This window comes from Argiope bruennichi, chromosome 4, assembly GCF_947563725.1.
Source record: "Argiope bruennichi chromosome 4, qqArgBrue1.1, whole genome shotgun sequence".
Classification (NCBI taxonomy): Eukaryota; Metazoa; Arthropoda; class Arachnida; order Araneae; family Araneidae; genus Argiope; species Argiope bruennichi.
In genome coordinates, this window is record NC_079154.1 from 7,733,066 (window position 1) to 7,757,683 (window position 24,618).

General features: G+C 26.7%; 1 protein-coding gene across 1 annotated transcript; it reads left to right on the forward strand.

The window, feature by feature from the left end:
• The first annotated feature begins 1,637 nt into the window (after positions 1–1,637).
• Positions 1,638–22,495, forward strand: LOC129965681 (zinc finger protein 569-like). Its single transcript, XM_056079785.1, has 5 exons — positions 1,638–1,674; positions 2,993–3,245; positions 7,006–7,066; positions 20,469–20,519; positions 22,092–22,495. Exons 1-5 carry the CDS (start codon positions 1,638–1,640, stop codon positions 22,371–22,373), a joined length of 684 nt encoding a protein of 227 aa, XP_055935760.1. The 3' UTR covers positions 22,374–22,495.
• Positions 22,496–24,618: the final 2,123 nt, after the last annotated feature.

A 24,618-nucleotide genomic window follows, 5' to 3' on the forward strand; every position in this document is an offset into this window, starting at 1 on the left:
CCCTTCCTTCTTCTTTACAAAAGTTATCTTGGTATATTCTTGATTGATTTACAAACCTATGCAATTATGAAGATTTGTATTCTCTTTAAAATGTGAACTAGTTTTGATTTTCTTTGTTAAGCACATATAGTTGTTATGTGTGTTTAGTTTTCTTTCCATAAATCTCAGTTTTTTCTCTGTTATTTCAATACTACTGCATTAAAAATACCATTTGTATTGAGCTGCTTCTCTTTGAGTACTATTACTATATGTTTTCTGAAATGATTTTTTTTAATGCAAATGTTATGCTATTGGCCTGTTGAGCAACACATATTGTAAATTTCATATAATGTGTTCTCGAATGATGATTCTATTGCATCTGAAAGTAGAGGTGATAAAATAAATTGATTTCAAAATAGAAAGTTTGATCAAAAATAGTGTACTCAAGTGCTGACACATAAAAGCAATATGAACCTCAAGCAGGTAAGAAGTTAAAGCATGTGAATACTGCCATATGCTAGTGAAGAATTCAGACATTTTGTGCTTATTTTAATCAACTGTTGAAAGTGGCCGCTAGATTTTCTGTCAATACAATCGAATATTTTACTAGTTGCTTATATGTAGCTTAATATTTCTTTAAAAATTGAAATTTATGATAAATCTAGTATACATTTTCCTTTGCAAATAACTTTATGCTACCTTTTATCTAAGATACATATAATCATGGAATAAACTAGTTTTGATATGTTCCTAGTAAATAAGCCAGAAACGCTTAATTGTGTGGCAATTGTCCTTGCAGAAAATGTTCCCTGTGCATATTTGAATCAAATTTTTCTACAACCCCTTTCACAAAATGCAATCAAACTTTGTTTAACGAGCAAAACAAAATCTGAAAAAGTGACCCACTTAACGAGTGTTGTTTCGCAGAATGAGTAGTGAACATATCAAATTGCATTAATGCTGGGTTCGCGTATATCAGTCTTTGTTGAGTGATGATTAGAAGAGAACCCTTATATTTACATAAAAGCTTTGACCGGATATTATTGTCAAAAACAACTCCACTGCATTTGAGCAAGATTTTTTTTTTTTCTTTCCTCTTTTTGTTCTCTGGCCAAAATTTTGGAATTAGTATTGAATAGCAACAAATTTAATGAACTCACGGAAGAACATTTCCAGAACTAGGGGAAATCTTGTGGAACTGCATCCTGTCCTTGTCTGAATAAGAACAGGAAAAAGTTTAGAGAGTTTGACACTTTTTTATATTTTTATCTGAATGTGAATGATTTTTTTTTAAATATTTATATAATAAATTTTTACTATTTTTTTTTTCAGGAAGTGGAGCCTCACAATCAATAAACAAATTTAAAAGTATACCATCTAATAATGCAAACAAAGTACTAAAAGGATTCACCATTCATTCATGTAATATTTGCAGTTATTTTACATATAATAAAACTGACCTAACCAGACACAAGAGAAGACATACTGGGGACTAGCCATTTGTGTGCGATTTGTGTAACAAAAGATTCACTGCAAAACATAACCTGCTTAATCATCTGTTTTCTCATGCAGCAAGTTCTACACAACAAAAATATTAACATCGACTTTGTTTATTTAGGATTCTATTCTTTTAATCTGTTTGAATAGAAATCAAGAAGATGGCAAGGAAAAACTTGAGTAGATTACAAAAAGAAGGTTGTAGAGGGAAATTTTGCTAATAAATTGGATTTCATATTCCTTTACAAAAACTGTTTCATTGCAACTGCCTTTTCATTTGGGAGAAGTGCAACCTATGTAACATAAAATTAAACTTATTTCGTTTGAAACTCTGCCAAAATAAAATTCCATCTGCTAGAATAGGAAAGATTTGCTTATGAGTGATCTTTACTTGCAACCTTTATTTCTAAAGTTAAGCCTAACTTCTTTTTGTAGTATTGCAATCTGTTGTGTTTAACTGGTGTTTTACTCTTTATTATTAACCACAAATAACAGGATCTTTGTAAGATGAAATATTCCAGTCCAGTAGAATTGAAAGCAAACATATTTGTGTTTTTAATTACAATTAATTTGACTTGGATTTTTAAAAAAACGTGTTTTCTCCTAGAAAATGGTGGTTGAGTTGAGCCCATACTTGGATCAGATTGCTGTTGAAGATATCATTGCATATTACCTGAAAATGTCTCTAAAACATGAGTTGAATTTATCAAAATAGCTAGCAGCTCTAGGAGATATTCCTTCCATTTCTTTTCTTGCTCTACTGTTTTTAAATAAAATGAAGGCATAATTGCAATGCATCTTATTACCTGGAAATTATTTCTCCTGTCTTTCAGAATATATTTAGACTTTTAGATTATCTATATTGCCATATCTGTAACCAAGAAAATGAAATTACACATATTTTCTTCTAACACAGTACGAATTACTCGACTTAGAGTTTGTTACTTACTTACTTTGAAAAAATGTGATCTTCATCTGCAATCTATCTTTTCTTTTTAAAAATTATTTTTAATAAGCACCAACTGAATTTCCTTTAAATCTCTGAAGTATTTTGACATTCATTAATTGTGAGTTCCTGAAGCTAGGAAAGGACAACCTATGTTGCAAAAAATCTGAATTTTTGCATTTCACTTAATCAATAAATCTGTGATTTTTTTGTTATATTATAAATCTTATGTTATAATTTTGTGTGTGTGATTTTGCTTTTCCTCTTGATCATCCTCGTGATCTTGCTTATGTCAGATCAGCTCCAATAGGTTGTTGACCGCCAAGAAATATTTTTTAGTGGACATCATTATTGGGTTAAAATTCGATATTTTTCAAGTATTCTTCATATAAAGAAATATAAAATTTTGATGAGGAATTAACTTTGCTATTCAGTTTATTATTTGATATTTCTATTAATTTTACTGTGGTGTTATTTAGAAAACTATTTTGATTTTTTTTCTCACTGCTTAACTAAGCCAAATCTATTATTTATTTATTTTGAAAATAATAGTTTTTTTTTTTTTTTCAGGAAATCGTATGTTAAAAGCTGTGAGCCATTATAAACCACTAAATTCTGCATATAAAGGAGGAAAAAGGTCTACCATTCATTCATGCAATGCCTGCAGCTATGTGACATGTTTAAAAACTGATCTTACAAGACACATAAGGAAACATACTGGAGAAAAACCTTTCGTATGTAATGCATGTGGCAAAAACTTTTCTCGAAAGCATAGCTTAATGCATCATGCAGCAGTTGCTCATCATAAAGCAAATTTCATGCAGTAATAAAGATAATGCATTTTATGTGGTATTTTGTATTGCTTGCTTTCTTCAAATATGAAAATAAAAAATTAATGCTTACTATCTTTAATTACCCACCCACCCCAAAAAAAAGGAATTGAAATATATGATTATATTGGTAGACTACAGATTCTTTGGGGATGTTTCACTGAAATAAAATAACTTTTCTGGGAAACATACAACCTGTGTAGCATAACAAGGCGATATTCATTACTTCAAATGAATTGTCCTGTTATGAAAACTTGCTTTTTTGCAGCATTCCAAATTTTATTAATTAATAGAAATACCCTTCCTTCTTCTTTACAAAAGTTATCTTGGTATATTCTTGATTGATTTACAAACCTATGCAATTATGAAGATTTGTATTCTCTTTAAAATGTGAACTAGTTTTGATTTTCTTTGTTAAGCACATATAGTTGTTATGTGTGTTTAGTTTTCTTTCCATAAATCTCAGTTTTTTCTCTGTTATTTCAATACTACTGCATTAAAAATACCATTTGTATTGAGCTGCTTCTCTTTGAGTACTATTACTATATGTTTTCTGAAATGATTTTTTTTAATGCAAATGTTATGCTATTGGCCTGTTGAGCAACACATATTGTAAATTTCATATAATGTGTTCTCGAATGATGATTCTATTGCATCTGAAAGTAGAGGTGATAAAATAAATTGATTTCAAAATAGAAAGTTTGATCAAAAATAGTGTACTCAAGTGCTGACACATAAAAGCAATATGAACCTCAAGCAGGTAAGAAGTTAAAGCATGTGAATACTGCCATATGCTAGTGAAGAATTCAGACATTTTGTGCTTATTTTAATCAACTGTTGAAAGTGGCCGCTAGATTTTCTGTCAATACAATCGAATATTTTACTAGTTGCTTATATGTAGCTTAATATTTCTTTAAAAATTGAAATTTATGATAAATCTAGTATACATTTTCCTTTGCAAATAACTTTATGCTACCTTTTATCTAAGATACATATAATCATGGAATAAACTAGTTTTGATATGTTCCTAGTAAATAAGCCAGAAACGCTTAATTGTGTGGCAATTGTCCTTGCAGAAAATGTTCCCTGTGCATATTTGAATCAAATTTTTCTACAACCCCTTTCACAAAATGCAATCAAACTTTGTATAACGAGCAAAACAAAATCTGAAAAAGTGACCCACTTAACGAGTGTTGTTTCACAGAATGAGTAGTGAACATATCGAATGGCGTTAACGCTGGGTTGGCGTATATCAGTCTTTGTTGAGTGATGATTAGAAGAGAACCCTTATATTTACATAAAAGCTTTGACTGGATATTATTGTCAAAAACAACTCCACTGCGTTTGAGCAAGATTTTTGGTCTCTGGCCAAAATTTTGGAATTAGAATTGAATAGCAATGAATTGAATGAACTCGCGGAAGAACATTTCCAGAACTATGGAAAAGCTTATGGAACTGCATCCTGTGTCACAGTAAAAAGCTGCTGAGGAGATATGCACAAAAGAGAAATGAAAGAAAGTGACAATTTTCCATTCAAATAAGAGAGATGCTGAGATGAGACATGGGAAATTACTGCATCATACATTGAGAAACATCACCTTAATAAGGCAGTCACTATGCGTCTTACAAATGCATTTAACGATAATGCAGTGTCACATTTTACACAAATTTTGAACTTTAGCCAAAAACAATCGTCTTTAAGCAGTTTTCTTGTGAAAAGTTTAAATAATAAATTACAGTATTATGAATTTTCAGAGTATTTTTTTCCTGTATTGTCCAATTTTACATGGATTCCTATGGAAACGGTTATTTTGCATTCCAGTTAAAATTGGAAACGAAACTATGTTAGTTAAGTGAGCTTCCACTGTTGCATATTGGTAAGAATGCGTATATTTTGAATCTACATTAGATATGTCTACTTATATAAGGAGAACTGAAATGATGATTATTTATACAAATGCCTTTTACCACTTTAAATATATTCCATGGTAAAAATTTGTTTATTTTTATCTTTCCTACCTGTTTTAAATCAAGATATTTCAGAGTCATCTGGTATGATCACAATAGGAATAACTTTGATTGATATGTAACTTTGGATATGAACATAATGATACATCACTATTTAGATTAGTATTTATACTTCACATTTAATTAGAAGAATTATAAAATTATTTTGGGTTAATTATTTGGTATTTAAAATGTATTCATATGAAAGAGAAATAAATTAAGTTTGAACCTTTGTCTATTAAATGATGAAACTGGGAAGTATAAAAAAATGTTTTTGTTTTTTAAGTTGTCTTGAGGTTAAGGGATTGCAATTTCATCCATTACATTCTGTTGAAATTAATGAATGAGGTCTTTATTGCAATTTTCTGTATTCAATTTTATAATTTCAAAATTGGTTTAATATTATTCCATTATTTTGAATTCTTTTTTTAGGTTATAATTTTTAAGAATTGTCTGAATAAGAACAGGAAAAAGTTTAGAGAGTTTGACACTTTTTTACTATTTTTATCTGAATGTGAATGATTTTTTTTTTTTTTTTAATATTTATATAATAAATTTTTACTATTTTTTTTTTTTCAGGAAGTGGAGCCTCACAATCAATAAACAAATTTAAAAGTATACCATCTAATAATGCAAACAAAACAGTAAAAAGATTCACCATTCATTCATGTAATATTTGCAGTTATTTTACATATAATAAAACTGACCTAACCAGACACAAGAGAAGACATACTGGGGAAAAGCCATTTGTGTGCGATTTGTGTAACAAAAGATTCACTGCAAAACATAACCTGCTTAATCATCTGTTTTCTCATGCAGCAAGTTCTACACAACAAAAATATTAATACCGACTTTGTTTATTTAGGATTCTATTCTTATAATCTATTGGAATAGAAAGCAAGAAAATGGCAGGAAAAACTGAGTAGATTACAAAAAGAAAGATTGTAGAGGGAAATTTTGCTGATAAATTGGATTTCATATTCCTTTACAAAAACTGTTTCATTGCAACTGCCTTGGCATTTGGGAGAAGTGCAACCTATGTAACATAAAGTTAAACTTATTTCCTTTGAAAAGTCTCCCAAAATAAAATTCCATCTGCTTCAATCAGAAAGATTTGCTTATGAGTGATATTTACTAGTAACCTTTATTTCTAAATCTAAGAGCCTAACATCTTTTTACAGTATTGCAGTCTCTTGTGTTTAACTGAAATTACGCATTTAATTACAATGAAAATGAAATTACGCAATTTACTACATTGGACATCATTATTGAGTGTAAATTCGAATTTTTCAAGTATTCTTCATATGAACAACTATAAAATTTTGATGAGGAACTAACTTTACTATTCAGTTTTTTATTTCATATTTGCTATTAATTTTATTGTGGTGTTATTTAAAAAACTATTTTGATTTTTTTTTTCACTGCTTAAGTAAGCCAGGTCTAATCTTTTTTTTTTTAATTCAGTATTCATCCATGAGTTTTAGGGAGCTAAATTATTATTTTTTATAAAATAAGAACAATATTTTCCCTCTTTCTTCTGTCGAGTTTTAATTTGTTTGAATATAAAATGTTACTTTGATTTGAAGAATAATCTGAAATATATATATATATAATATACTTTTTTCCAGGAATTGAAACTTCACTGGTTCCAAGAAAATTTATTTGTGTACCATCTGGTAATGCTAGGAAAAGACAAAATAGATATAGCATTCATTCATGTAACATCTGCAAATATGTTACAAATAGAAAAACTAGTCTTACTTATCACATGAGAAAACATACTGGAGAAAGGCCATATGGATGTGTTGTATGTGGCAGAACTTTTTCTGTAAAACATAATTTGATTAGACATATGACTTGTCACGGAACAAATTTAGTCTAATAAAAAAAAACTTTGTGTTTATGTAATTATTTATCATGTTAGATGTAATGTTTCTTTAAATTCTATTGAATTACAGAGGGTTTATTTATTTATTAAGAAAATGCTGATTAGTTTAAAAGAATGGATTTTTGTATATTAAATTCATGATAAAATATAAATCTTCCTGAATTATATTTTATCATAACTTTATTATTCTAAATTAATGTATTTTGAATGAATTGCACATTTTTACTGAAAAATCTTCCATAAAAACATTCCTTGTATTTTCATATGAAGATTGCTTTTGGAAAATGTTACTTACTATCAGCTATCATTTTCTTAATGTATCTAATTGATAAAAAAAAATGCCTTTTTGTAGATTCTGATTTATAGGAATCATATAATGTAGTTAATAGGTGTTGCATGTTTTAGAATTTGCGATCACTATAACTACCTTGTCCAATATTTGTAAAAAATATAATTATGTATGCGTAATAATATTTTCTGTGGGTTTTTGTTCTTTTATTTTTATTAAAATGTGTCATGCTTAGAATGAATAAAACTGCTACTTATCATCTCATTATTTCTTGTATAATTTATGGTGCAAAAGTAATCATCATTATTCAGAAAAATCAACTCATGTGGAAATCATTTGTAAAATTTTTATGATCAATTGATTTTAGTTTCTATAACAAAGAAGCAGGTATATTAATCTATTTGTATCAACATGTATATATATAATTGCAAAAATCATTTTTCATTATCATATTAATATAATTTTTTTTTATGGACATGCGATAGTGTATTTTTAATATGTTTATACTAAAGCTTCTTCAACTTGATAGGGTAAAATAATGTTAACCACCCAAGCAATCAATTAATTCAATCCAAATTCTATTTTAAAGCAGGTAAAATGTAATTTTGAACATATAACTAAATCTAAAGTAGTGTTTAGTCTTTGAAATTTTAAGAAAATGTGATTTATCTGCTTTGGAATGGCATATGCAGAATAAGACAAGTTGTTGATTAGAGTGAAAGAAATATATTGTTATCAAAAAGTATAATATTGATGATTTTAGAATTTAATGCTGGGATAAAATTTAAGAAATGTTTATTTTTACTGATGTTATGATTAATTTTTTATTATATAAAAATGGCCTGTTATTATTTCATCGATTAACAATATATCTCAAGCTAAGAAAATCACAGCATTAGAAAACTTTTTCCAGTTAAATTTGATTTCATATCTTTCTTATTTTTCTATTCAATATAATTTTATTAATTCTACTAATTTAAAAATATTATATTTATCAGAGCTCCTGACTTTTTATTCAATACTATATTAGGTTTGTATTTTCACGAATTTTCATATATATATTTGACAATTCAAATATTATTAACTTAATTAAAAAATTAGTTTCATGATCATAGTAATATATAAATTTTTAAATATTTTTTCAGGAAATGGAATATCACTATTTATGAATAAATTTAAAAATATGCCGTTCGACAATTCTAACAAAAGAGTGAAAAGATGCACCATTCATTCATGTGACATCTGCAGTTATGTTACCTACAAGAAATCTAACCTTACTCAACACATGAGAATTCATACTGGTGAAAGACCGTTTGTATGCAGTATATGTGGCAAAGGCTTCACTCAAAAACATTGTATGGTTACTCATATGTTTTGTCATAAAGCCGATTTCATTGAATAAAAATCTATATATGCATTTTTATGTCATCTGTTGTCAGTTTTGATAAAAATGAAAGTGCTACTATTTCTGGTTCAAAGAAGGTAAGCAAACGTTTTAATGTTTTTTATTGTTAGTTGTGGTTTTTGCAAAATGACATTCTAGTGGAATAGAATTTGTAAATATAAAAACTTTGCCACTTTTTTTTTTTTTTCTAAGTCTTTCAAGGTGGAATTCCTTATAACTTAGTTCCAATAACTGGATATCATTACTCCTTGTAAATGCATTTAATTTTTGGAGCTAAGTCAAACTACAGTTATTTTAATATATTAATTCACAGGTGCTTAATGGAAGTTATTTTACTTAATCTTTGCCATGAGTTAGCTTATTTAATGGTTTTGGTGTAAATATAGTTGTCATGTTATGCTGAATTGTAACCAAAGTTTCATCAATAAAAAAATTACTTTGTAAAATGCATTGAATGATGAGATTAGTTTCAGAAATTTCCATGATTAGATACTTTTTCTTAAATTACAATGATTATAAAGATTGTGTTGGCGATAACATCTAGGAGAAGCAAGGGCCATACTTCTATTTTAACATTTTATTCTTATTTAACATTTGGTGTACAAATATCTGATATATTATTACATAGCAAAATTTTAAATTTCCGTTGTTTTGTGCATCAAAAACAATTTCATTTTTTAAAAAAAGATACTTATTTGCACCTGTCATATTGTCAGAACTTGGATTTTTATTTATATTGGAAATATACTTTATTATTTTTTAAAGATATTGTGAAATATTATTTTCAAGAAATAGAAATTTAAGAAAAAAATTTCTGTAATATATTTCATACATTTAAATCAAAAGAAAGACCTTCACTCTTGTGATGTTTGTAGTTTTGCTAAAGAAAATAAAACTGAAATCTTTGAACATGACAAAACATGCAAATAAAATTTTATTTTTTTATACTAATAAAACATTTCTACTAATTATAATTCTTCTTTAAAAATAAATTAAAAAATTTTTTTAATTTTATTTTGAAATTTTGAGTTGTTTTTTCTTTTCTTTATGAAATAACTCACATTTTGTGTTGGTATGTTTACTTGCATGTCTATAATTGTCAATTTTCTGATATCTTTCTTTTTAATAGCCATTTTTATGCCAAAATTTAAGGAAAACAATTCATTATTTTAATAAGTAAATAATATTTTATTCATGTGCATAAATTTATATTATTCATTCTTAAGATTTTATAAATGTTTGACAATCGTATCTGTCAACTTCTCTTTCTTTTGTTAGTTTGTACTCTTTTTTGATATCTATTTTATTTCAAGAACCATTCAATAAATAATGTGTCACAAAGCTGCTGTATCAAACATTGCCTGCAAAATGGAAGGATCACCTAATAACCTCAGAACACTTCTATCTTGTGATTAATTAACTCTATGAGAAAACTACTTCTACTACTGTCAAAAAAACTACTGTCAAACTTCCTCCTGTTGCCATGATGTGGAAGTTTGGAGAGGGTGTTTCAGCACAGATGTCATCCTCGTCATCTGACCACGGTTCAAAATTACAATGTCCATCCCTAAAGAGCCCTAGTATTGTTCAAAAAAGAGGCATTAATATAACTAAACTAAACTGAAAAACTGCTTTGCTCTGGAATGAAGTGTCAGGTGAATATGGGTAATATACTAATATAAACAGAATGACCCAAATTAGTCATTATGTGTTCTACAAGCTTGTAATCCAAGGAAATAGAGCAAGAGGAACATTATGAGAGGCAACTAGTGGAATTGATCTGGAAGATTTTTCATTAGCATTTTATTCCTCTATTACAATATTTGTGTTATGGTGGTGTTGTGAATTATATGCTAATCTATTCAAATGTCATCTATATTATATATTTATGTTATAAGAAATTGCAATTTACATTTTTGATTATTCTTTGTTCTAATGTGTGTCGATATAATACTTCTTCTAATAATACATTGCTTTTAAGCAGTTCATTGTACCCTCACTAAATTTGCTTTTTGTCTGCTATATTTAAGCATTTTATTACATTTCAACAATCAAATCTAACAATTTGACCATTGAAATCCAAAACAAATAGAATTTTTCCACCATATGCTCCTTCTATAAATAGTGTCATCCTCATACACAGAGGTTTGAAATTAGGAGATTCATCCCAAATTATTCCTTGTGTTGTGTCAAAATGGAACATTAATCTAAGAAAACTACTCTTTCCTCTATAGATTTGACTTTTCACTTTGGCAGAACAATAATTCCAATGATATGCTTACATAAGCAAAGGGAATTGTCTCAGCTTTTGTGTGTATAATTTTCATTTGACAGTAACTGAAACTTTGGATATCATAATTTTTTATTATTATTCTTCATAATAATATTTTTTATTCTAATTAAAAAATCTTGCCTTATTTGTTCTTTCTTTATAAAATAAATAATTATAATAGTTTCATTGTGTGTGAAATTTTTATATAAGTTTGTATATTAATAATGCAAGGTAAAGAATAAAAGCAATATTTATCACAAGTTGTTCCTTCTTAAATTATATAATATGCCCACCTGAAGTGGTGAAAACTTTATGGAAAATATTTCTATAAAATTCTGTGTTTGTCCTCATGAACCAGGTGCATGTTTAAATATGCTCATATCATTAATATGTAAGTATGTCTTCCCATTATTGTGATGTAGAAATTTGTATAGAAGGTTGTCATTCTGACCACAGTTAATAATTATGAATTCTCTTGCTTTTTTCCTTATGTGGCTTCATGGAGGAATGGTGATCCATAATATCCATTCGGAAGTTATCTTTATAATGCAGTCTTTTCTTTTGGTTGACAAACCGTGTATATTATATATATATATATATATACACACACACGTTTTGTCAACCAAAAGAAAAGACTGCATTATATATATATATATATATTGGTGATCTTTTGGCAACTTGGCAACAAAATAGATATTACTGGAAAGTTCCAGAATTTATCAATTCAGTCAATAGGAACCGAGATACGCCTAATTGGTTCAGAACCTTCTCTGCCCTCCTCCCAGTAACTATGAAAGGCCAGCAGTCTTAAGCTGCGGTCGGCGAATCGAGTATCCAATCATTGAGAGGAAAACAAAGCAACGGCGGAATAGTCCAGCGAAGAGCAAGCTTTGCGTAGCTCAAGCGATTGCTGAACTGAGCTGTGTGCTGAATCCTGGCGTTTATTGCAGAAGCAGCATCGTGTCGTGTGTGGAGTAGTGAGTCGGCAGTTGGATACAGCTAAAACGAGGAGACAGTGAAGAAGTGCAGACGTTTGGGGAGGCCATAGAGAGAAGCTACGTGAATCCCCTCCTTCTGCTGAATTCATTCTGGCTGCTTTGTGTGCTGTGGTTGTTATTGCTACCGATTACTAATTGTAGGCTACTCTGTCTTCGTCTCGGCTATATATATTTGTCGCCTTTGTGTTAGTGTCTTCGTGTTTAATAAACGTCGTCGTTGTTTTCTGCTAAAGGGCTATTTATTTCATCGACAAAAAAAAAAAGACGTGTATATATATATATATACGTCGTTTTTTTTTTTTTTCTTCTTTTTATGAAATATTTACAATATATATATATATATATATATATATATATATATATATATATATATATATATATATATATATATTTATAATTGATTTGTCATTTAGGAATCTCCATAATATTATATATTGAATGAAACCTGAATTTTTATCAACCTTCTTTAATTTTTCATTGTACAAAATAAAGAAAGAAAGATTAATTTAGATTTTTTAAAAATTTCAAAGAAATAAGTTGCTTTTAAAGATAAGAATATATTCCTTTATAGGTTTTAATATTGAGAAATTTTACACTTGGTGTTCAGTGTTGTGATTTCATTTTTTATTATTTTATTGTTCAATTTAATTTTAATATTTTTATAGCTTTGTCCATATCTATGTCATTTCTGTTTCTCTTTCATTTTCTTTTCTCCTTACTATTAAATTTTTGTTTCTAAAAAAATGCAGATTTTTTTTATTTCTTTAGTTATTGAGTGCAAGTTTAAAATATATAAATTGATTATTTACTGTACTGGTTTTGCAGTATAAATAATAATTTAATTTTTCTTTTTCAGGAAATGAATTATTTATGAGTAAATATAAAAATGTACCTTCTAATGATGCATACAAAAGAGAAAAAGGAAGTTCATACCATTCATGTTATTTCTGCAATTACATGACACACAAAAGAAATTATCTTACTAAGCATATGAGAAAGCATACTGGAGAAAGGCCATTTGTGTGTAATGTGTGCGGCAGAGGCTTCACTGCAAAACATAACTTAATTAAACATTCATTTTCACATAGAGAAAGATCTAAGCCATGAGAATCCTGAAATTTTTCATTTATTTAAATAGCTATTTTATATAGCTGTGAATGTTATTGAAATAAATAAGATGAAGCATTTTTGTCAAATGAGCCGTTTATTTTGAAAGTGGAGCAAGTCCATTTTTGCAAAACATGGGGATAATGGAAGTTATCGATAAAACTTGTTATGACCTTTTTATGCATAAAAAAAAAATTAGATTCTAGTATTTGGGAGATGGAAGTTTTAGCTCTTAAATGTATTGAAAATCTGTTAATTTTGAAAGTGGTGCAAGTCCATCTTAGATTGAAATTATAGTGGACCGAATGTATTATGGCAAAATTCAGCTCCGTTTGCTGTATGGTGAAGCAAATGTGGCCGCTTGATTTCATGTCTGAAATCTAGGGTGTTTTTATTTATCTATTTTTGATATTGAAAATCAGTGGTTGTACAGTATTTCATAAATAATAATAAGTATATCTTAATTTTGTGTGTTGATAATAATATGTTTACTTCCATCACCGATTATTCAGTCCAGTGACAATGAAATAAATATCATTGATCACAAATTTTTATTGTCAGGACATTCATTTCTACCAAATGATCGTGATTTTGGAGTGGAACTATCCCGTAACTATTCAATCCTGAAACCAGTTCCTTACGTATTCCCCATGATTACTATAAAATAATACAAAATTGTCAAAAACATAATAAATTTTTAGTACATGAAATTAAACATGGAAATTTATTTTCAAACCAACCTCTGGAAAAAGCGGTTTTAAAAAGAAAGAAACCGATGGAAAAACCATGAATTTATTAACTATATGCTGAATCAGATTTACAAGGGTGTACCATATAAAATGTTCAACGAAACTTCGATAGAATGAGATTAGGAATTTAAAATTATCGATTTGTCAACGCAACGAGGAAGGTAAATAATTCCAAGTAATTTCAGAAACATAAAATTATCTTTTATGTATGAAAAAAGGAGATTTATTACATATGAAAAATGCAAGGATATGAATGATTTATTACCATATATACCTCCTGTCCATCATGCATATTTTAAAATGTTAAATCCTGAATAAAATTCAATTTAATTATACCTACATATAAACTAAAAATGTATTATTTCATTGAAATTATTAAAAAAACTGAATTGTTTTTTGTTATGTTATATTTTCTATAAGAATATTCTTTGTTTTGTTTCACTTTTTATCAAATGAATCAATAATTATAAATTTTTGCATATTATTTTATTTTTATTATTTAAAAAAGGCTGGTGCAACTGAAATATTTCCCAATTAAATGTACATTTACAATAATTTATTAATTTTGAAAGTGAGGCAAGCCCATTTAGTTATAATAAAACTCATTTTTTAAATCAGCATTGTAAACACTATTGGATTACAAACTTACATTATCTGATACCACAAAATATAAAAAATATATCCATTAATACTTACCAGTATTTTTTAATTTATTGAAATGCAAACCTTTAAATATCTCACAATAACAAAAAATAGACTTTTCAAAATAAACGGTTCAAATCGTCAATTTTGCAATGTAATCGTCTTCTATATGGCCATCAATGATAGAGGTTTTCCAGTGAAGTCACAGTTTTAATACAAACAAATAATTAAAAGTTTTAATATGTATCAATTTTTACTTATATTTCTATATATTATATTTGTTTTAGACATTATTACATTATTTAAGAAAGTTTATAAAGTGTGATGTTTTACTTTCTATTTGATTATTTGCTCAATTACTTCTTCCATTATCTCACTTTAATATTTCTGAGCTGAAAAATTACATTTATTAAAAATTCTTAGTATTATTCCAATGATATGAAAAGTAATTAAAATATTTGTTTTGTTTCAGGAACTGGAATGCCTTTATTTATGAATAAATTTAAAACTGTAACATCTAATAATGAATCCAAAAGAGCAAGGAAATATCCCTTTCATTTTTGCAACTTATGCAGTTATGCTACAAACAAAAAATCTAACCTCACTTATCATATGAGAAAACACACTGGAGAAAAGCCATTTGTGTGCATTGTATGTGGAAAAAGTTTCACTGCCAAACATAATATGATTAATCATATGTTTTCTCACAAATAAAGTTTTGAATAGTGAAGGGTAATTAACTAAGAAGAAAGGTTATAGATTTAAATCTGTGTTAAATTATCAAAATTTGCTTCATTCCTATTCATCTGTCATTCTCAAGGAATGAAATCTGTGTAATAAAAATATGAATCATTTTTATCAGAAAAGTGTAAGGAGGAATTCTTTATGCATGAATAGCAAGGAATGCAATTCATTTAATTAACAGCCTATTCAAAATTTTTGACTTTATAGTTCACAAAATATCATGCAACCAATTCAAGTTGTTTCACATACATTCATCCACTGGTAATAAGCTTATGAATTGAAAGAATGGTTGAATCTGGTGCACCACCATTTATGTTGATGTTATGTTTTAAATTTTCTATATATATAAATTTGTGTCACTTGTATTTCCGTAAATATCCATTTATACATTCTTTGGTTAGTTGATCACCATGTTCCATGTAGAAAGTGCCTTTGATTAGAATTAAACAAAATTTTAAAATTAATACTTTTAAGTTTTGTGATTTCATATGTTTTTGAACTTTTATTTTGTTATTCAACTCTTAGTTATTTTTTTCCCTTTAATTGAGCATTTACTTTGCAATATAATGCATTTATATTACTATGGAAAGAGATTATCTTATCATATTTAATAAATAAGAATTGATTTAATAAATAAGAATTTTTTCTTCTTTCTTCTTCGAATTTTATCTATAATTTTTTTCCCTTTTTTTGGGGGGGGATATATATGAATTATTAATATATAAATTAAAATCTTTGTAGATTTATTCAAAACTAATGATTTTAGATATTTATTCTCTTTCAGGAGTTGTATCTGCAATATTAATAAACCAATTTATAAATACGCCATATAGTAATGGATATAAGAGAATTCGTATTCATGCATGTAAAGTCTGCAATTATTTTACACATATAAAAGCTGACCTTACTAAACACCAGAGGAAACATACTGGCGAAAAACCCTTTACATGTGATGTTTGTGGTAAAAGTTTTGCTCAAAAAAATAATATGATTAGGCATAAACAATTTCATAATTAGCTTCATATTATCTTGTACAAGATTAATTTCCAACATACTTTATTTGCAGTCTTGAAAGTAACATGGCAATACCTCAGACCTTAATCTAGGAAGAAAGTATTAGATTTGAATTTAATTACTTAAAATGCAGAGTACAATAATTCCTTTGCAAGAATTGATTCACTACTGGACTCTTATTCTGATAGGTGTGTAGCAGAAATGTGGTTTTGTTTCCTTGGAGAAGTTTTTTAAGAATGGGTTCTGTGTACTTCAATATCAGTGATTACATTTTATGTGCTCTTTATATGCGAAAATTTTTGAGAGCAATTTTCTCAAGCTTTCCTCATTTTAAATTTTTTTCCAAGGGAAAATTCAAAGCATTTTGCCATCACCCTAGAACAGGGAAACAAATAATAAAGTAATACATTAATTAATGATTAAAAAAAGCCAAAGTTCTTTTAGCATTGGTTATTTGGGTAAGTTTACTGAAATATCTGATATTGAACTTAATACTGTCAAATAGTAACTACTAAAGATTTTTATAACCGCAAAATTATATTGTGATCTATAAATTTAGAATTTTGTTCTAAAGCTTATATAATATTTCTATACTTGATGTATATTAAGTGTTGCATGACTACATTAAGTGTCTTCCTTTCTTATAACCATTTCATTGACTGCCTGTAACAGAATAGTCAAGCCAAAAAAAAAAAAGTAATTAATTTGTCATAAGTCATATTTTTTATGTATGCTCAGCTATATACTTTTTTTAATTCTGCTTTTCACATTGTCATATGCTTAGTGAAAAATAAAAACATTTTCATTTTGATAGCCTTTGTTGATATACTGTGGTGACTTTTTTTAAATGTTCATTATCAAATAAATTTTGTCAAATCTGTTAGCAGATGATAAAATCTGTATCATGAATTCTTTGTTTGAAAACATAGAAGTTTTTTCTTCGTGCATCACTGTACATTTTATATTATTATGAAATCAAAATATTTAGATGTTTTCAATTGTAATAAAAGAAAATTTGCATGAAATCTATTTAAAGTGATATTTGTAATAGAGGATGATTCATTTTAGTAGTTAAATATTTGTGATACAAGAAGATACTTTTAATAATTAATAGAATTCATTGTTAAATATATTTTGTGTATAATTACTTTTTCTGTCTAATTAAAAATTTTGTATTTATTCTTAATTTTCTAAAAAGATTTTCCACAAAATATTTTCTTATTTTTTTAACTATTATTTTATGTTTTATAACTGTTACTAATGTCCACCTATATTTGTTCATTGAGATGAAAGAGTGTTACCTGCTACATACTGTGCAAAAGATTTAGTCTTTTTACATGACATATAGCATTTAATCCTTTGACTGCTATGGGTGCATATATGCATCCAATAAAACCATCAATGTGTATCCAGTGCAAACCATCAATTTGGTCGTCACGATTGCTATTGCAGGCTGCATGCCATTCATACAAAGCACTTCAACTTAAAGGAGTTAACAGTCGAAACCTTTACAAACCTGGAATTTCCTTTACTTTTCGTTTTGTAGAATGTAATTTTTGATATAAGTTTTTAATATGCAGGTAGGAAATGTACCATTTTCCTTTTTAAAAAAGTATATTTATTTACTCTTGGAAAATAGAATACTAATGTTTATGGAAAAATTTAAAGAAAAATTATCCTGTATTTGAGTATAACAGAACCTAAAAATATTGCATTTTCAGTTGTCTTTCACACTTCAGAACTGAGACGTACTAAAAATAATCTTGCAAAAAATAATGCAATTGGTTTAACAAATCAGCATGATTAGTTATATTTTTTCAATAAACAAATTTCTTTCTTATTGTTAGCTTTATTTTATGCTATATTGAATATTGACTACTGGCACTGAAAAAATATCTCCATTGTGGTTGGCTCATTTTATTTTTGTTTATGACATATGAAAATATTATTCTTAAATAATATTAAAAATTACATTCAAAACTGTTGAAATCGTTACAAAGCAATTTAATTATTTATTTGCAATTTTATGATTTTCTTTTTAATTGTTATGTATATTTTTAATATGAATCATGTGTATGTTTTTAGTGGTTTGTTTGGCTGGATTTTTACTGGTCATATAAAAAGTCCCAGATTTTGATTTTATTCACAAAGGAATCATTAATTATTTTACAATATTAAATAATTTTGTCCATATTTAGAATTGAGAAAATAATTGTTACAAGAAGTAACAAAAATTATTAATCTTATTTCTATACATAGTAACATATTAAGAGCACTTAAGGAAATATTAGAGTATATTTTAAAGGCAATTTTGATTCATTAAATTGAGATTTAATAATTATTTTTAAATCATACTATCAGTTCTATAATTAATTAGTGTAAAACCAAAAATACTGCAATCTTTTCTTATATATTTATATTTTATTAACTTAATGAAAAAATTGTCGAAAAAATATTGCTTTCAATTTATTAAATTATTACTTGTTGAATTTTCTTTAATGGAATTTAATTTATGATGATCAGATTATGATTTCAAATTTATTTCACTTTCATTGCATTAATATATACATGTTTTCTTCGTTTCTTTTTTTAATTGATATATAGTACTATTCAACTGCAAATATTTTTCTTTCAGAAAATGGAACTTCAGTTTTAATTCACGAATTTAAAATTACGCCATCTAGGAATACATATCAAAGAAAACAAAGATAACTCATTCATTCATTTAGCGTGTGCAGTTATCTTACCAGGCATATGAGACAACATATTGAAGAAAAACCATTTGTATGCAATATATGTGACAAAGGCTTCACTCGGAAACATAGCATGATTCGACATGTGCTTTCTCGCCAAACAAATGTCTTTCAATGAAGAATTTATAATTAAGGGTCTGATAGCTATTCTGTTTCTTTTAAACGGTCTAAGAAAGCAAATGATAAATTATTAGTTATTGAACTTATTGATTGATTGTCTTTTTAAGATAAGTGTCCATTACAGTTATTCTATTTGTAATCATCTAAACATTATTATTATGATGATTTTGGCTTTTTAAAAAAAATTTCTGGAAAGAAATATAGAACTGAATCTGACTGCTGTATGTATTTTGTTTTGAAGAATTTCTTCAGTGCTGTCATTGTAGAAAATATATTTCCGGTGTAACACAAAAATGGCCAAGTTATCATTTGAAAATTCCTTCCAAGAAGTCATTTTTTGTACCTTTATAATAGTGATTGTGTATAATTTTCCATATAAGTCACAGAACCATGAAGTCTTTTATTGTTACAATAAGCCAAATCCTACATAATCATCAGAATTTATTTTATTTCTTAGGTTATCAGGATCCAAATATTTGCTTGATAGATAAATAAACTTTATAGTACTGAAGACAATTGCAAGATTGTATCCCTGTCAAAATCTTAAAAAAAAAAAAAAAAAAAAGTTGTCTTTTATTTAAAATACATCATTCTGCAATGCATGTATACATTTTGAGCATTTTCACATTTATCCAGCACTACCATACTGCAATCCTGTAGACTAAGTTGAATAGTAAAATGAATGTATCATTAAGTTTGAATAAACAATTCTGAATATGTTACTAATATATTTAAATGTAATTGATGTGTTGGAAAAAAAATTAATTTTAAGCAATCTTAATATAAATAAAAGTTCATATAGTTATGATTGTATGTATATTCCACATCTCCTCTTAAACAGCAAAATTGAGTTTAGCCATTCTTTGCACAGTTATTATTTAAGACAAGAGATTGCTGTCAATTTCTTAAAGTATGAAAGTTAATTAGAAATCGACTCGAATTTTATCATTTGTCCCCAATAATTTCAAAGCAAATTATTCCATAAAAAATATTTTTATACCTTTATAATGCATAATTGAAATTTAACTCATAAATACTGAACTTTAAGCGAGTTTTCATGAACTTTTGTTGTAATTAATTAAACTATGAGATTGTCATTAGTAAAAAACAATCTTCAAAATTTCATACTGAGCAAAGCTAGTTATTTCAGCTAGTAGTTATTTTTATGTGTAGCAAATTTTGTATCCAAAATAAATAGTAATTAACTTAATTTTTATTCTTCTTATAGATATGTGACATGTACGAACAAATGTACATTATTTGTTACTACGTAAATGCAGTATGTAGTCAATCATTACTTTCTATCCTTCAATTTGAGTTCTCATCAGTTATAGCGATGAATGCAAATACCATTTCTTTCTGTTGTTCCTTCATGAATAGCTAGATCATTTCTAAATTTGTCCGCACTAGTCATATTTTACTTTATCTCTTGTCCCTTTCCACATTAAACAGTTCAATATATTTTCAAAATACAGATAAAATTAGTACTTTCTGCAATGTCATTACAATCAGAAATAGGCTGTGGTGCTTGTTGGGTATTGTATTGAAATTGCAGTAAGTGATATTGGAGAGTAAATGCAATGCAGATTTTTAGCAGTTAATCTATCATTTAAAAGACCTGTACTTTGAAAGACATCAAATATTACCTAACCTGAAATATGTTATGAGAATTGTCTTTAGGGAATACATATTTTAAGACTTCTATCCTTCCCTTCCCCTCCAAAAAAAACCCCAAATATTTTCATTTTTGTATCTGTATTACAATTGAAAATTCTTAAATTGTAAAAATGGACATATTGAAATGAAAATCATTTTATTTAAGTCACTTTCACGAGAATTGGCTTTAATATCTCGCCTAAAAAAATTCGAACAAAATATTTTTATTTTCTTAGCATTTTAATGCAATCTAAGTACTATGTCATTATAAGGTGGAATTTTTTTTAAAAATTTATATGTTATATATATATGTTTAGAATAGTAAATCAAAGTTCATAGTGAGTACTTATTTAAGAATGTTAGAATAATGTTGCAAAATGGAAAAAATACTGATTTTATTTGAAGAGGTTTTTGTACATAACCTTGTAAATTAAATGAAAGCACAAAATTAAATTTTTCAAAAAATACCTCAACAGAATCTTGACTTCTTGAAGAAGCCCCATAATTACAGAGAGAAACCTTTGGCTTTTGTTTATTTATTAAACTAGTATTATAAATCTGATTAGTCCATCTACTGCACTAAAAATATGAACAATGTTACCTTTTCATCTATGAATTTATTGTTTCCCCCCCCAAAAAAAAACTAATGTCATAACTAATTTGTGTTATTATTTATCATAGTATGTGTACAGTGTCAAAACTCAACTACTCTCAAATTTAAAGTAGAATTATAAATATTGCATTCTTCTTCAAAAAGAAATTACTTATTCATATACTGCATGCATTTAGCGAATTATCTTAGATATTCATGTATGATGATCCATTCTAATTTGGAACCATTACAATCAATCTGCAAAATTATTGAATTTGAAGAGAAGAGGGTTAGTTTAATATGATCAAAAGTTGCCTTTAATGGTTTTGGATTTGTCATTTAAAACTAATTCATCTGAATTTATTAGGTCTTTTCTGTTTTGAGGGGTCCAAATGCCTTTTCTGATTTATTTTTAAGTCATGTTTTACTATTTTTTTATATTTGCTGTATTTTTTTAAGCAAAATTATTTGATATTTTGTTTTATAGCACTGAAAAAATTGTCTTTCTTATTGATGCAAACTTTTGTTTTATTGTGTAATGTTTTTATAAGTTTCAAAAATAGAAATTTGCAACATTCCTTTATTTATTTGAAGTATAATTAGAGATGTGTGTTTGTTTTTCTTTCAGGGAGTGGAACTTCAATTTTAATTAACAAATTTCAGAGCATTCTAACTAATTCTCTAGACCAAAGAATGAAACGATATACCATTCACTCATGTGACGTATGCAATTATTCTACATGCAGAAAAAGTGATCTTACTAAACATATGCGAAAGCATACTGGAGAAAAACCATTTGTGTGCAGTGAATGTGGCAAAGGTTTCACTCAAAAGCATAGCTTGATTTCTCATATGTTTTCTCACAATACAGAGTTTCTGCAATGAAAAATATATTATTAACTGTCATGACATGATGCAATAAGCAATTCTTCCATAACTGCAACTTGCAAATAAAGAATTTTCAGTGTCAATGATTCATTTGAAGAATAGTTGCTTATTTTGTGTATTTTTATTATATATGAAAGTACTTTTTTAGTGTATTACATTATGAAATTTGGCCCTAAAGCATCTGAAAGGTTATGCAACAAATCATAAATAATTTTTATGTATTACTTTTAATATGATTTATAAATGCTTTTTTTTAAACTAGGTTTTTGATTTTCAGTATATATATATATATATATATATAATTGTAGAATCCAGAAGGCTATCAAATCATTTGCAGTACTATGTATGAGTATGTGAAATAAAACATTTTACACTAGTTTTCATTAATTAAATTTTTTCAGTGTAATTAACATGATTTAATGAACAGCCTCCTTATTAGAGTTAACAAGCTATACTTTCATATTATTGAAACTATGGTATAAGAATGTAGCTTCATGACCCATATGCCATTAAAAAAGCTTTTGTAATTCTCAAAAAATAGCATTGAAAGGTCGTATCGTATCCAGTTTCAGCTTTAATTAAAAACTTTTTTTAAAATATTATTCTGCTTATATTATTTGCCTGGAAAAAAATTTTTAAACAATTATAATTCATTTTTGCTTTTAATTAAACTAACTGCTACAGCATTTTTTTTTCTAATTGTATTGGTATTTACTCAGAATTGTTTAAAAATAAAAATTTTAAAGACAAAAGAATTATTTAAATGTTAACTTCAAGTTGTATAATGTTCACTGCTTTTTCATTTTCAGAATTCTCTTAAAATTGCATGCACTTCACATATTAATTTCTATTAAAAATTATTTTGCATCTTTTATTATTTAATAAAAATCATTTTAATTATGGCATAAATGAATTATTCTGATATTGTAAAAAAATTTTTTGCATGTCTGGTATATGCATTCTCATGCTTATTGTATTTATTACCACTATCATTATTATTCAAGTATATTATTAATATCAATGTTGTTATTTAAACAATGTCAATTATATTTTACGTTTACAATTTTAAATGAATCTTTTGGTAAATTTTATTTTACTTAATCTTTTAAATGAAAATAAAGGAAACAAAACTTTTAGAATATATCTTCCCTTGTAAATTTCTCAAGCCATTTACTTTGTAATTTTATAATTGTATGCCAGTTGTTTTGTAATTGTTTTATATGACAAAACATTCAGTTTTGTATGCAGCATATACAAAATAGTATACTGTGAATATATAATGCCCATTACAAATAAATACAAAAGTCATTGGGTTTTGCAGAACACCCAATTAATACATAATAAACTGGAAAATAGACACTATAAAAAAGAGTTTGATTTGATCTAAAATAGTCTTGAGTTAAGCTTTGAGAAATTCCAGTGATTTGAACATTGACTTCGACAGTGGAAATTAATTCAGAGCATTTGGTAATTTCTTTTATCTAAAGTTATTCTAACTACAAATGATTTGGATTTACATCAGAATTTGAAGATTTTGAATATAAATATATTAATAATCAAACTTATTAGTCTAATCTTATTAATTAAAAAAAGAATTGTTCCTTTAAATGAAGAATTTAGAAATTAAGTTATCAGAAACACTGATTTTTAAAAAGTTGGACCAATTTATAAACTTATGATTATTTAAATTTTTTTTATTGTGTTTGTATACTTTAAAAATAATTTTTACATACAGATGTTAGTAACATAAAGCTAAGACTGCATCATTAAAAATGTATTCCTAATAGAAAAAGGTCTTTAAAATAAATTTTAAGTGCCCTTATCTTTTGTTCTCTTTAGATCTTTAATAATGCTAAACTATCTCTACTTTCTACTGCTACAGCAAGAAATTCTGGATATTCAAGGAAATAAATGGAAATTGAAGTTTCTTATCTTTATAAAATGGAATTTTTTTAAAAATTGTATATTTTACATATACTACTTTCTGTTTGAATATTTGATGTTTAAATTCGAAAACATTTAAGAAAAGATGAACATATTACATGAATTAAACCTGTATTCAGTTTTGTCAGTATTTTTTTAAATTTTTGTTTGTAATTTATATCCTTTAATCAATATCCCTCTTGTGTATGACACTTTATTTGTTATTATCATTTTCCCTAATATTTTAATTTTACATTAGTTTGTTATTTTAATCTTTAAAAAAATTTAGAGAAAAAGAAATGTAATTAATGTTGATATT

What these genes read in the sequence shown, in the direction of transcription:
- LOC129965681 (XM_056079785.1), top strand. Translation starts at nt 1,638, where the DNA reads ATGGCAAGGAAAAACTTGAGTAGATTACAAAAAGAAG. An exon ending in CATAAAGCAAATTTCATGCA is followed by an intron (nt 3,246 to 7,005) that starts GTAATAAAGATA and finishes TGTTACAAATAG; the next exon opens with AAAAACTAGTCTTACTTATC. An exon ending in AAAGGCCATATGGATGTGTT is followed by an intron (nt 7,067 to 20,468) that starts GTATGTGGCAGA and finishes TTCTTCTTATAG; the next exon opens with ATATGTGACATGTACGAACA.